This window comes from Monodelphis domestica, chromosome 1 (assembly GCF_027887165.1).
Source record: "Monodelphis domestica isolate mMonDom1 chromosome 1, mMonDom1.pri, whole genome shotgun sequence".
Lineage (NCBI taxonomy): Eukaryota > Metazoa > Chordata > Mammalia > Didelphimorphia > Didelphidae > Monodelphis > Monodelphis domestica.
The window spans coordinates 131,057,458-131,070,823 of NC_077227.1; the positions used below are offsets into that span (position 1 = coordinate 131,057,458).

General features: G+C 35.7%; 1 protein-coding gene across 1 annotated transcript in view; it reads right to left on the bottom strand.

Annotated features, from left to right (window-relative positions):
• Nucleotides 1–13,366, bottom strand: part of AGBL1 (AGBL carboxypeptidase 1) — a 1,041,995-nt gene that overhangs the window by 809,592 nt on the left and 219,037 nt on the right. The window contains exons 10-15 of the mRNA XM_007479385.3: nucleotides 13,070–13,186; nucleotides 10,346–10,941; nucleotides 5,617–5,700; nucleotides 5,269–5,358; nucleotides 2,975–3,123; nucleotides 1,775–1,862 (exon numbers count right to left, since the gene is read on the bottom strand). Of these exons, the coding sequence (XP_007479447.2) occupies nucleotides 1,775–1,862; nucleotides 2,975–3,123; nucleotides 5,269–5,358; nucleotides 5,617–5,700; nucleotides 10,346–10,941; nucleotides 13,070–13,186 (1,124 nt within the window). The remainder of the gene's footprint in view (nucleotides 1–1,774; nucleotides 1,863–2,974; nucleotides 3,124–5,268; nucleotides 5,359–5,616; nucleotides 5,701–10,345; nucleotides 10,942–13,069; nucleotides 13,187–13,366) is intronic.

Sequence of the window (13,366 nt, forward strand, 5' to 3'; positions counted from 1 at the left end):
CACATTCATGGTTTTCATCTTACCCCTGAGTTGCTCTTTAATCACAGAACAATTGTCTTGTTAATGACATTAAAAGCTATTAACATTGGCATCCCTTAGGCAGCCTGTGTTCCAGATTGAGCTTCCTTTCCCTCCTCCCCACTGCAAGGACCACATTCCCATGAGCTTCCCCCCTATTGCAAGTAGTCCAAAAGGAACAGCCTCCTGGCAAGGGTACAGGTTATTGGATGAAGGTGCAAAGTGTTAATCCAAACTCATTGTTAGTCCTAGGGCCAAAGTGGAGGAAGGAAGAGTTCTTCAAAAGATCAGTACCACTGATGAATTTTCCTGATAGTAGCTTTCACAGGAGAACATAAGTCATTTTTCACTTTCTAAGATTCAAGTATAAGATTTCAAAGTCTTCCTGTAAGAAAATCACATACCTGTTCCTTATATTGATTTTACGTTAGCTGGTGGAAAATAATTATTTTAACCTTGGCTTGAATACTTCAAAATAAGGGAGCCTATATTCTTTAGAGCTACTGTAAGGGAATTGTCATTAGATAGGAGAGTGGATTGTAGTATTGAGGGAAGCAAAAGAAGGTATAAGATACAGCTTATTTTATAAAGAATTCAGTGGTAGCCATTCCACCAGACCATAGCATCCCAGGTATTGTGACTATTACCTTACTAATTGATGATTTTAGTTAATTTAGAACTCTCCTTCAGTACTTAGTAGTTGATTCTGCAATCATTTGCAGTTGATAAATGTGACTATCAAAATCCTCAGTTTTCTATTTCTATCAAAATTCATTTTCTTCTGTTGCATCCATAGCCTTAAAAAGCTTACTGGATACTATCTCATATACATCAACTTTAGGATTATATATATATATATATATATATATATATATATATATATATATCCCTTCTTAGATTATCCAGCCAAAAACTGTTGTCAAGTTGTAAAAACTCTATCTTTGCCACTAATTATACTCTGAACTCCAGATGGTCTTACTGGTTTTGTTGTTGTTGTTATTTTAGTCACTGTGGCTACAATAGAAGAGTTGATTTACATTAACCCAACCATGAAATAAACAGGAGTACATGACCTCAGAGTCTAAAAGAAATCAGTCAGAAGACTCCATTAGAAACAGGCAATGAGCCTCAAAAATGATTGAATACATTTCTGTGTGCCCTGTCATTTCCCACTTAAGTTTAGTTTTCATAGGACTTTTTGATTATAGAGAAATTTAAATATAAGTGTTAAGTGTCCTCTATCTGGTAATATAAACAATAATGAAAGTCTATTCAATTTTTAAGAGGAAATATAACTCTAATTCATGTAGACTTGCTTAATACAAACTTTGCAAAAGTTAATGATATTTGTATGAATCAAAGACTAAAGAAAAGTTGTTTATGAATCCTTGACACCTTCTACAAAACCTGGTATAATCTGGATAAGATTCAAAAAGATATCAGTGGTGCTATTATATAATTTAAATACAAAAATAGTAAGCAGCACTAAAATCAAAATAAAGCATTCCTCAATCAACCAATAAACATGTTTATTCAGCACCTACAACATGCCAGATACTGAACATTACTTAAAATCCATGTCTACACATCTTGCCTGTTTATTCCACTCAAGGACAGGAGATTTGCAATCTGGAGTGATTTGCAGCAAGTTTAGCAGATGAGCATTGGCAGCTGAAGGTTATGGGCATCAATAGAGTTAAGCAGGGAATGGGGAGGGAATAGAAGGACAACCAAAGTATACTAATGATGCACTTACTTGTAATAACAGATATCATAGCCCACCCGAACCCAATGAGGCCTGCCCCGGAGAGCCTCCTTCACTGAATACATGGTCGGCTGCATCCCTACACAAAACAAAGGCAGGTTCAGGTGATAGGACTTTTTTTCCAGGAGGGAAAAAGGAAGGGAAAAGGAAGTTGACATCCAGATTTTCCCTCTTTTTGCACAAATTTCATCATCTGTTTCATCAAATTAATTTATTTCTCTCCCTCCCAATGATAATATATTTAAACATAAAAAAAGAAAATATTTTAAGGATAGAGTTCTGTTATATTTTTGTCTCTAATAATGATTCACTTTTCTGTATCCTTATATTTCTTCTATTATCCAGTGAATAATATAATCTGTTAGGATCAATGAAATTGTCTATAAAAAGTTATTATTTTTGTTGTTGTTATTAATGGAACACTTAATTATGTTAGCTACTTTTATGCATTAGGGTTCTTCAGCAATTCTAATTTATCCAGAATGTATTTCTTTTGCATAGTCTGGATTTAGGGAAGTCAACAGATTTTTGGGAAAATGTGAATTCCATACTATATTAGGATATTCTAGTATATTATAGTTATGAATCTAATCATATAACATAAAGTCTCTAGTAATTCCTGATAGCAATGTACATATTCAGGTTCAGGTCATATAAAATCATCATTATAGGAGTTTAAAGTATATTGTTGGAGAAGTCCAAGTTTTATTTTCTGAATGTCTTCTCCCCAGTTTCCTACTATTGTTCAGGAAAATCTGGCTTTCTTCTATGGTTTACCAAATCCCTAAATGAATGGTGCCAATAAGATTGTGTAGCTCACCAATGCTATGGCAGACCTTTGCCATTAGGGTTCATTGGGCCTGGGAAGAAGGGAGAATGGAGGCTATCTACTTACCTGACAATGACAAGGAGAGAGAAGGAATGGGGAAGTGCTGGCATTATCCCCTACATAAGCACGTTGAATGTCTGTGGTAATATCAGAGCTTCCGGGTTTCCCCTTTTAGAGTATCAGCTCATCATAGGTCAGCCAATAATTTAACACCCAAGTGGTGATCCAAAAGGACAGCCCTACTCTAAACCCTTTTAAAACCAGAGGTGTGTTTTTAGACTGTATACCACAATATAAACACACAAAAAGCCACATTGTTCATTTTGCTCAACAGGAGTGTCCTTTTCCCCAAAAGCTCATACCGTAATTGAACTGGCTGTTGACCTTCTCACAATTGATGACATTGAAGCGGTAGGGCATAGCAGCCTTCATGCTGCTCACCTTGAAGTAGAACCACTGCTGGTGCTGGGTGCAGTTCACATCAGCATTAATCAATAAATCATACTCAAACCTGGAAAGCAAAGACATGTGATGTGAGCCTAGTGAGCTAAGAAATATAATCTTACTCTGATTATGTGATATAGAACTGCTAGCTTTGACAAAGCATTTTCACCCTTGTTGACTTTAAAGTTGGTTTAATAGCTCTAGCATGATTTGAAAAAATAATTACTTTTCAGCTAACACATATGTATATGCTATTGATCTAATCAAAGACTAGAAATAGAAGGGACCTTAGAAACCATAAAATCCAACATCCTCCTTTTATATATGAAGAAACAAGCTGAGAGAGATTAAATGATTTGCCGAGGATCACAGGGACAGTATCTATCCGAAGGAAGATTGCAATTCAAGTCTTCCTTATGGGAAGTCCAGAGATCTCCGTGCAAAGATGCTATTAACCTAGCATCTAAACATTTATTCTGACTTGTTCTTTCAAGAATCCCATCTAGGTCCTTAACTAGTCTCTTCCTATGACAACATTACTATTTAATGAAATATCCAAATGTCTCAAATGAGAATGGAAGTCAAAAGCCTTGGAAGAGAGTGAAGTTATATAACTGACAAAATTTAAAGCCTCATTTTTATCAACACTTAGTTCTTATAACAAAATTAACCCATCACAAATCATGTGCATGACAGATGAGACTGAATTTCTAAGACACCAACATTTTCAGTGACTAAATGTGTTCTATTGAGATAGGTGGGGGAAGAGGGAGAAGAAATAGAGTAATAAAGAGAAAAGAAAAAATCATAAACCACAGGTAATGAGGTATAATATATCAGTCTATGTCAAAATTCTCTGAATATCCATTTTTTCCAGATGATGGAAAATGTCCTGGACTTAGGGTCAGGATAGATCTCAGTTCAAATCCCGGTTCTGACACTTAAAAGTGGTATAACTATAGATAAGTCACTTAAACTTAATGAGCTTCAACTTCTTCATCTTTTAACACAAGAAAAGTAATATTAACTCATTACTATACAAGATTTAAAGTGTTTTAAAACTTTAAAATATTATTAAATGTAAGAATGATTTCCTCACATAAATTAAGAGGACTTAATATAATTGGGAGAAAACAACACTTATATAGATAAGTCAATATTAAATAAATTATCAACTAACTGCAAAGTAATTTAGAGAAGAGCATTCTAACAGTTAGTGGGTATAAGGAAAGATTTCTGAAAAAGGTGACATATGAGCTAAAAGTTTAAGGGACAGTATTCCAGGCATGCCAGATGGTCTGTCCAAAGATATGGAAATAATGAACTAGCACAAACTACAAGAGTGATCAGTGGTAAAAAGGGGCTATTTTGTCAGATGGATTCAGTGACTTATAGCATATAGTGCTACCACATATCACCACAGGTCCTAAAGTTACCTCAAGTCACTTGGGAAATCATGGGATGAGATCTCCACCCTTAGTTGAATAATGAGAGCTCTACTCACATTCCCTAGGAGGAAGACATATCTATACCCTCCTTGGTTCAGTGCAAAATGATCTATGAAGATTATATTGCCTTCTGAAAAGTTAAAAAATTCAAGAAACCTTTCAAATACTTAAACTTTATGGGGATCTAAGCCACATTGGAATAGATCATTTTATTGTAAGTATCCAATTAATGACCAATATTGACTGAAATGACAATTTCTCTTAACATTAGGGGAATGAAATACATTTCTTAGAATCATAAACTTTTAAAGATCTTAGGATTCTTAAAAGTCATCTAATCTAACACCTTTTTGTAAAAAAAAGGAAGGCCCACACAGGTAAAGTGATTTGACTAAAGCCTCACCATAAATTGGTGGCAAAACTGACATTCAGACCCAGGTCAAATAATCCTAAATCTGTTTGACAGTACAACTTGGCTTTCCTTTCATTTCATGCCATTTTAGATTCTTCTTTCATGTTAAATCTATTTTTTTTTCCTTAAACTTTAGAATGTTTGTGCTTCTGATATGACCTTGGACAAGTTTCTTCATATCCCTAGGCTTTAGTTTCCTCATGTGTAAAAGGAGTAGGGTTAGACTAAACATCATCTAGAATTCCCTTGCTCCTATAAATCAGTGATCCCAAATCCTCACTTTTCTCTCCCAATAACAAAGCTGTTGTATATTAGACCTCCCCTTCCTCACCCCACATCTCCCCTTACTTACTCTCTTACTTGGATGGCCTTACGCAAGTTTCCTGACTCAAATGCAGAAAAGAACTTCAAGCATTCAGTTGCATCTGTAGTCTGCAAGAGCCTGAAAGCAAAATAAATAGCCCACATACATGCATATTATTGTTGCTCTTATTTCTAATCCTAAGAGCCCATTTCCATAATCAGTAGTTAGCATTTTCCCATGACTTAGATTGCTCCCAAAATAATATTATTTATGTGTGTATATAATTTAGCTTAGTTTTATAGAAACTGATGGGTTAAAAGCAGCACCCCTTTTCCAACTTGAATGCACATTAACAGAAATCAAAACATTATGCCACCAATATATAATGCTACCTACCAAGGCTCATCTAAACTGAAGACAACTCTGCTCATCACCTTGTCTGGCTGGATAAACCGCTGGATATCTTCAAATATTTTTGCCCTGAATAGAAAAAAAAAGTCATAAATGCAGTCTGCAGCCAAGAGTAGAACTGGGACATGCCCTAGGGATCTTCTGCCTTGAGAACATTTTTTGCTGATGAAATGGAAAAGCCATTAATGAAACATTCTAGTCTGTACCCTCCGCTCCATTGACTTCAGATATGTATATTCACCTTCATTTAGAAAATTATTATTATTTTTTTTCAGTGCTCTGGTGTGAAAGTTTTCCTCATTTTAATCTCAGTCAGTTCTGCTAAAGGCAAATCTTCCTCCTTCTGATTTCTAGACCAGATCTATCAACCCAGGGTAACTTTAATGTTGTTCTTCTTGGGATCTTGCTTTCATTTCTTTCCTCAATGATGAAACAGGCCAAGTAGCCAACCCAGGTCTTGCAAGGCTGGATGAAAACCCTGGTCCAACCCACCCAATATACTGCATTAGTCAATGGTTAATATCACTATCTTAAAAAAAAAATTCTTTGCTTTCTGCTTTCATCTCGTATGAAGATGTGATACTGGCTCATCCTTTTATCCTTGAGCTATGTTTCATTGACAGGACAGCTTTCAAGTACATCTAGGACATGTATATTTTTATATATCCCCAGCAAAGTTAACATGTCCAAATTGAAATCATTACCTTTCTCATAAACTCTGTTCCCGTAGGAATTTTCTCCTGTCCATGGTACCACTATCCTCAGTGGCTAAAAACTTCAGTCTCTGACTCATCCTTTTTTCACCATCCTTTCTGCCAAGTTGATTAATTATTAAGGTCAAGAAATTCTATGTGTATAATATCTCTTTTCCATCCTTCTTATTTCTACTATAGGGCCCCTAGTCTAGCTCTTTCTTCATGCTTAGATTATAATAATAGCCTCTTAGTTCAGCAATTTCTGGTTCATCACATATATTGCTAACATACTGCTACTAGATTAAATTTCCTAAACCATAGTTCTGATCATGCCTCATATCCCGTTTCCTTTGCTCAAAAAGCTTCCCTGATTTCCTACTGCTTACAGAATCAGTCCAAATCACTTTAACTGGCATTAAACAGCCTACACGATTTAATCCTTTTTCAGTCATATCTCTCATGAAAGTCCTTATCCATCCAATGTTCCATTCAAATATAACTGTTTGTGAGCTATAGTGGCTAAAGCATTGGTCCTGGATTCAGGGAGATTTGTGTTTAAATTTCCACTCAGAAATTTAACAGTGTTACCTGTAGCTAAGCCATTTAATCTCTTCAAGCCTCAGTGTCTTTATCTGTATAATGGAGATAGCAATGGCAATTGCCTCAAAGAGTTGTTTTAAAGATCCAATGAGATAATGTGCATTACAGGCTTTGTAAACCTTTAAGAGCTTTATAAATGTCAGCCATCATCATCATAATCATCATTAGCTTATACCTTTGCCTCTACCTTAAATATCCTTACTTCCCAGCTCTGTTTATCTAATTCCTATGTATTCTTAATGAATTTTCTTAAATGTCATCTCTTCTATAAAGCTCTTCCTAATTTCCCAATATGAAAGTAACCTTGGCCTCCTCTAAACTAAAAATCTACTATGTTTATGACTTTCTTACTGCAAAGTTACAATTCACTTTTTATCATTATCTGTGCCTTTGTGTGTGTGTGTGTGTATATGTGTATGTTTGTCTTTCCTTCTTTTTTACCCTGCAAGCCCAAAAGGGCAGAGTTGCATGCCTTAGTTTTCTTTGCATGCCCTTCTGCCCTTAGCACAGTAAATGTGCCATAAATCTTGGTTAGGATGCAATGATTGATGGCCACGAAAAATTCATCAACCTGTTCCTACAGCAGCTTCCATTGAACAAAGATAGAAGCCTGAAGGGACTGGGGGAGGAGGGATAGTTGTTATTTGTGATTTAGATCAGAAAGAAGATAAAATCCTTCCTATGATCAGATAGGTTGTAGATATCATGGTGACTGAAGTTGAGGGAGGTAAGGGAAAAAACAGAAAGTTTAAACCAGAGGCAACTCACTTTATAAACTACATGACCTTTTGAAAAGTGTAATATTCAGAGGTCTTTAAAATTACTTAATGTCCTGAAATATGCACCATAAAGAGCTTTAATTTAGAGGTGTAAAACCAGAAAGTGATGCCACTGGGCATAAATAGCTTATTCAATATATTGGATCAGGAAGGAGTGAAACAGAAGCTAGCAGTGGCAATTACAATGGGTATATGCTGAACAATTCTGGGAGGACCCCAGCTCTCTGCCTCACACACATGCAAGGTTGCTTTTGGCTAAGATGTTTTAAATTCATGGGAGAAGCAGAGTTCACAATGTTTCTGCTAAATGTTTAAGGGGATAGAGGTAATAAGTAGCTACTGAAGTTTATTGAATACAGGGTGGAGGGAGTTGATATGGTCAGATCTACATTTTGGGGCTATCACTATGACAACTGACCATATCAACTTATTACCTCCATCACTCTCTCACTCCCCCACCAATCTTTACCTGTAGAGGATGGACCAGAGGGGGAAAGAGTTGGAGTATGGAGAGCAATCACCAGGCTACTGCAATAGTCCAGATGTGAGAGATAAGGGTCTGCCCCAGAATGGTAGTAGTATCAAGGGACAAGGAATATATATATATGCATATATAAATATATAATATATATACACACATATGTGTGTGTGTGTGTGTGTAAAATGTATATGAGAGGTGTTCTAGAGGGAAAGATTAACAGGATGTAACAATAGATTGGTTTGGTTGGGGGTGGGAAATAAGAGAAAGTGAAGGATCAAGGAGCACACTGGTTGTGAACCTGGGTGATTGAGAGAATGGATGATGGTATCTTCTATAATAAAAGGGATGTTCAGAAGAGTAGAAATTCTGGAAAGAAAGATCATTAACTGAATTTTGGCCATGTCTATGGATATCCAGTTGAGATGTCCAATAAGCAATTGAAGAGACAAGAGTAGACATTGAGTTAGATTAGGACTGTATTAAGTTGATCTGGAAATCAACATTAAGATGATAATTGAATATGTGGAAGCTGATAAGATAACCAATTGATATAATTTAGAAAGAGAGAAGAGAAGAGGGCCCAGGGCAGAGTCCTATGGATCATCCACGACTCTCTGGCATAACCTGGAAGAAAATGGATGGTCATAGAGATAGAAGCAAAACCAAGTGAAAGTAGTATTATGGAAGTCTAAAGAGAAGGGAATATCAAGAAAAAGGTGATCAACTGTGCCAAAGGATACAGAGAGGTAAAAAAGAATGAGAATTGGGGGGAGGCCATTAAATTTGGCAATTAATAGATAATTCATATCTTTGTTAAGAAAAGTTTCAGTTGAATAATAAGGTCAGATGCCAGACTGTAGCAAGTTAAGATAGAAAGTGAAAAGGAAGCAGAGGCATTACTTCTTGTGAGTTTTTTTTTTAAGTTAGGAACACAAAGGAGAGCTATTGAACAATAACTAAGGAGGATGGATAGATCAAGTGAAGGATTTTTGAGGATGGGAGAGATACAAGTATGTTTTTAGGCAGCAAAAAAGCAGCCATTAAATAGAGATTGAAGATATAAAGGAATGAGAATCATAGAGGGGGACATTTGCTGGATAACTTATGCATGGAAGAGGATTTGCCTTGGCAAGAAGGGGTATTTCATCTGTGAGAAAAGGATGAAAAAGGAAAGAGTAGCAGAAAACATTTGAGTAATATGAGAGGAAGAGGATGAAGAAGGACTTGGCAAATTGTCTTAACTTTTTCAGTAAAATGTGAGGCAAGGTCCTCAGTTAAGAGGAACACAGTTTAAATCCTAGCTTTGCCACTTAATGCCTGAATAACCTTGGGTCAATCACTTTATCTTTCTGAGCATCAGCTTCTTCATCTGTAAAATATTGGTAGCAGGTTAGATGACAAATTGGATGGTCATTTGTATAATATGTTAAACTTGGGTTTCCTTTTATATGGTGATTGAACTAAATGGCCCTGATGATCCCTTTCTATCTCAGATTCCAAGATTGCATGGCTTTGTTTCTTCTAAGATTCTTTTTAGTTCCTAACTTTAATTTTATAGCAGTTCTCTCTAAATATATTGCTTTTCTGCTTTTCACCACTATTTTACCAACCCAATCCATACTTTCCCATGAAGGGACTTCATAGGAGCTTTCAAATGCATATGATTCACTGTCTCCATTTCTTTGATAGAAAATATAGTCAGTCAAAAGAGCTGGTAAGAAAGAGCTAGCTGTGTCATCAGGTGGTAAAAAGAGCTCAGTGGTGTATTACCTTTATTATTACTGCATCTCCATGGTGCTAATCCCTTAGCCACTCAAAGAATTTGCTGATTTCTCCCCAAAGTAAAAAAAGAAAGCTCTTCCTTCCAGGTGTTAATATTGTACAAATAGCAGGAGTTGTCTTTGGAAGGGGTGGGAAAGAGGAGGAATTTTCCATTTTATTATCATTTTCTGGATGTTAGCATAAGTTGAAATAATTGAGAAATTAATTCCCAAGATTTCAATGATGTTTCTGAACATTATCTCTTGAGAAGAAACAGTAACACTATGAGAAACAGGAATATGCTGTCCCATATTGCAAGGCAAGTGAATTTTATTAAAAGGATCCCCCAAATAACTAGGTAACAACAACAACAACAACAACAACAAAAGTAGCATCACCTTTGAACTCCATGTTTACGTTCCAACATGGACTGGGAAGTGGGTGGTGAGTGGTGACCCCAGAAATCTGGAAATGCTAACACTTTGAAGCCTGGCACTGATTTGGTTCTTTCAGATTTGGTTATATAAGTATAGGGATTGTGGAAGGGCACATCCATTGAATAGCTCTCCAGAAGCTTAGACATAGTTACTGAGGTTTCATCAGTCCTGGTAGAGCTAGAAAGGAAAGTATTCTCATATATACAGGAGCTCATTTCTATATCCCAGGGAGGCTCTTTGAAGGCTGCCTGGGAGTTAAGTTCTTCCCTTCTGGAGGAATGTTCTTCCTGATCATTTGATACTAAATATGGGCCTAATTTTCCAGAAATCTTCTCTTCATGAATTACATCTCCAGTGGACTTCATTATTTTCATCTGTTTCAAAGGAGGGTCCTGGGAATTTGTGTCTTCTCTTTCTAGGCCCTGGGGACTTTTGTCCCCCTCTTGGCAATGCCCCTTTGAGGAAGTTGGAATAGGAATGTGGCAAAAGTTGGTGTACTGATGGATTCCTCTGTCTTCTTCAGAGCTCATCTCATCTCCAGATTTGAACTCTAGTTCCTTCAGATTGAAATAAAGAAGCGTCTATGTCATTATTTCTTATTATAGAGGTGTTTAACACAGTAGATAGAAGACTGAGCTTGGAATCAATGAACATACATTTATTAAGTATTCACTATTTGCTATGTGCTTTAATAAGCACTAGTAATCTAAAGAAAAGCAAGAACAGCCCCTGCTCTTAAGCATCTTACATTCTTGCTTTGAAGATAACATGCATATTTACATGATTATATTACATGTGCATATACATACACATGTAAATACATATGCCATAACTTCACTGTAACTTTAAAAGGGAAGAATGGCCTGAGTTTTAGTCCCACCTCTCCCATATAATATCCACATGACCCTAAACAACTCATTTAACCTACAGATTCTTCAATTAATCCCTAAATATTTCTCTAGTAAGTCACAGATGAAATGAATGTTTATTGGTGGGAGACAGTCTCCAGTCATAGCTCAAGATAGAAGAGGCCTCAGAGGTCTTCTTTTCCAACTCTGCCTACAACACCCCCCTGCCCCACTAACACCACCACCACTTTGAAAGCTTCAAAGTCACCAAGTTCACAGATTCTTTACATATCTTCATATAAGGAAATTCTTCAAAGGAAAAGAAGAATTCAGTTAATTAGCAATTCATTAACATTCACCATCTTCGGCATATTAAAAATGGCAGAGATTTTTGAAAAGTTTTGGGGAAATAATGAGATGGTTCAAAACAAAGTATTTCACTTTATTTCAGCTCTTATTCTAGCCAATCAACAGGTACTTCTAAAAGCTTTGTCAAATGAGTAAAAAAATGAAATATGTTAAAACCTGAGCACCAGGAAGGAACTTAATTTCTTAGGCTCTGGTTTAAATTAATGAATTAAGTGAGGATATTTAAAGGATCACTATGTGACTAAGAATAGGGAAAAACCATATTGTTTGATATTTAATTAAGGGAAAAGTAGCCTATGGTACGATAGGTAGAGATTTCTGCTTTAATATGTCACAATGCTATACCTATTTCATTCCTAAGTTTATCCAGTAACAACCATGCTCCATAGTATATTGTCACTTTAGTGGTTACTATGTGAAAAAGGTATGATCTCTAGGGATGTTATAAGTTACTGTGATAGCTAATATATCTAAAGAAATTTCCATAAAATCTCTAATAATTCCAGGGAATAAATTAAATTATTGAGTAGGGAGCATTCTTCCATCCGGTCAGAAATAAGTAAGTAACGACTGCAATTCCATATACTGGCTAAAGTAGTATAAGGAAAAGATGGAAAGATTCCATGCTATACTAGATCTGGTCATTAAATTACCTACTAAGCATAGATAAAGATTGAAGAGTATGGATGGAGATCAATAATAAAGATGGAATTTCACAGATGAATTTGTAAAATGCTTCAACTATATTGCCATGCAATATTGACAATAATCCCACAAGACTTTTCCAGAAAAAAAAATATATATAAGAGTCCTCAAGAAAACATCCAAGTTGAATGAATGGTTTACCCAGAACAAACTGTTGTAATTCTATGCATAGTATTTAGATGCCTTACACTATAAATGATCATTTTGTATTGCCAGTGCCTAAAGGAATTATGGGATACTGTTTCTGTTCTCTGGATGGAAAAATGATCTCTAATCAAGAATTTAATTCATTCCCTGAAATTATTAGAAACCTTATAAAATTTTAGATATATTAACTACCACAATCAGTTTTAACATCCCTAGGAATAATATATATTTTCTCATATAGTAACAACTAAAGCAATAATATAGTATGGGGAAAGGTTAAAATTGGAGAAAATTAGGAATGAAGTAGGGGTAGCAGTTAAAGCACATCTCTACCTACACAACTAGAGGCTACCTTTTCTTTTATTAAGGAAGGAGAGAAGGGCTTTTATATTTGTAATCTTTCCATCCTTTTAAACTGATCTTTCTACAATTTCCACTTGTCAGTAAGATGCTAGGGATGCCAGAAACACATAGCTAATGAAGATCAAAAATCCTTATTTGGAACCTTTCTTTGGCCTCCAATGTATTTTATATTTTGATATATCACAGATATAAAACAAAATAGTAAGTAATGCCTCTCCCAACCCACTCACCTACAATACAGACATAAACATACCTGAAAATTATGGGAGAGTTCAAGACACATTGCTTCATACTGTTTCATCTCCTCTTCTGTCCAGGCGAGCTCTGGCTTTGAGGTTAGTTTTTTTAAATCTGTTTCCAAGTCATCGTCCTTTAAGAATATAATCAAAAAGACCACTGGTATAGGTACTGACATAAACTCTTGACAACTGCAAAGTTCTAGAGCTGGAAAGTATAATATTATATCTAGTTCCTACTCTCCAACCCTTATAGAATGAGAGCTAAATGATTCAAATCTGCTAACTATCAAACCTGATTTTTAAATGACCCA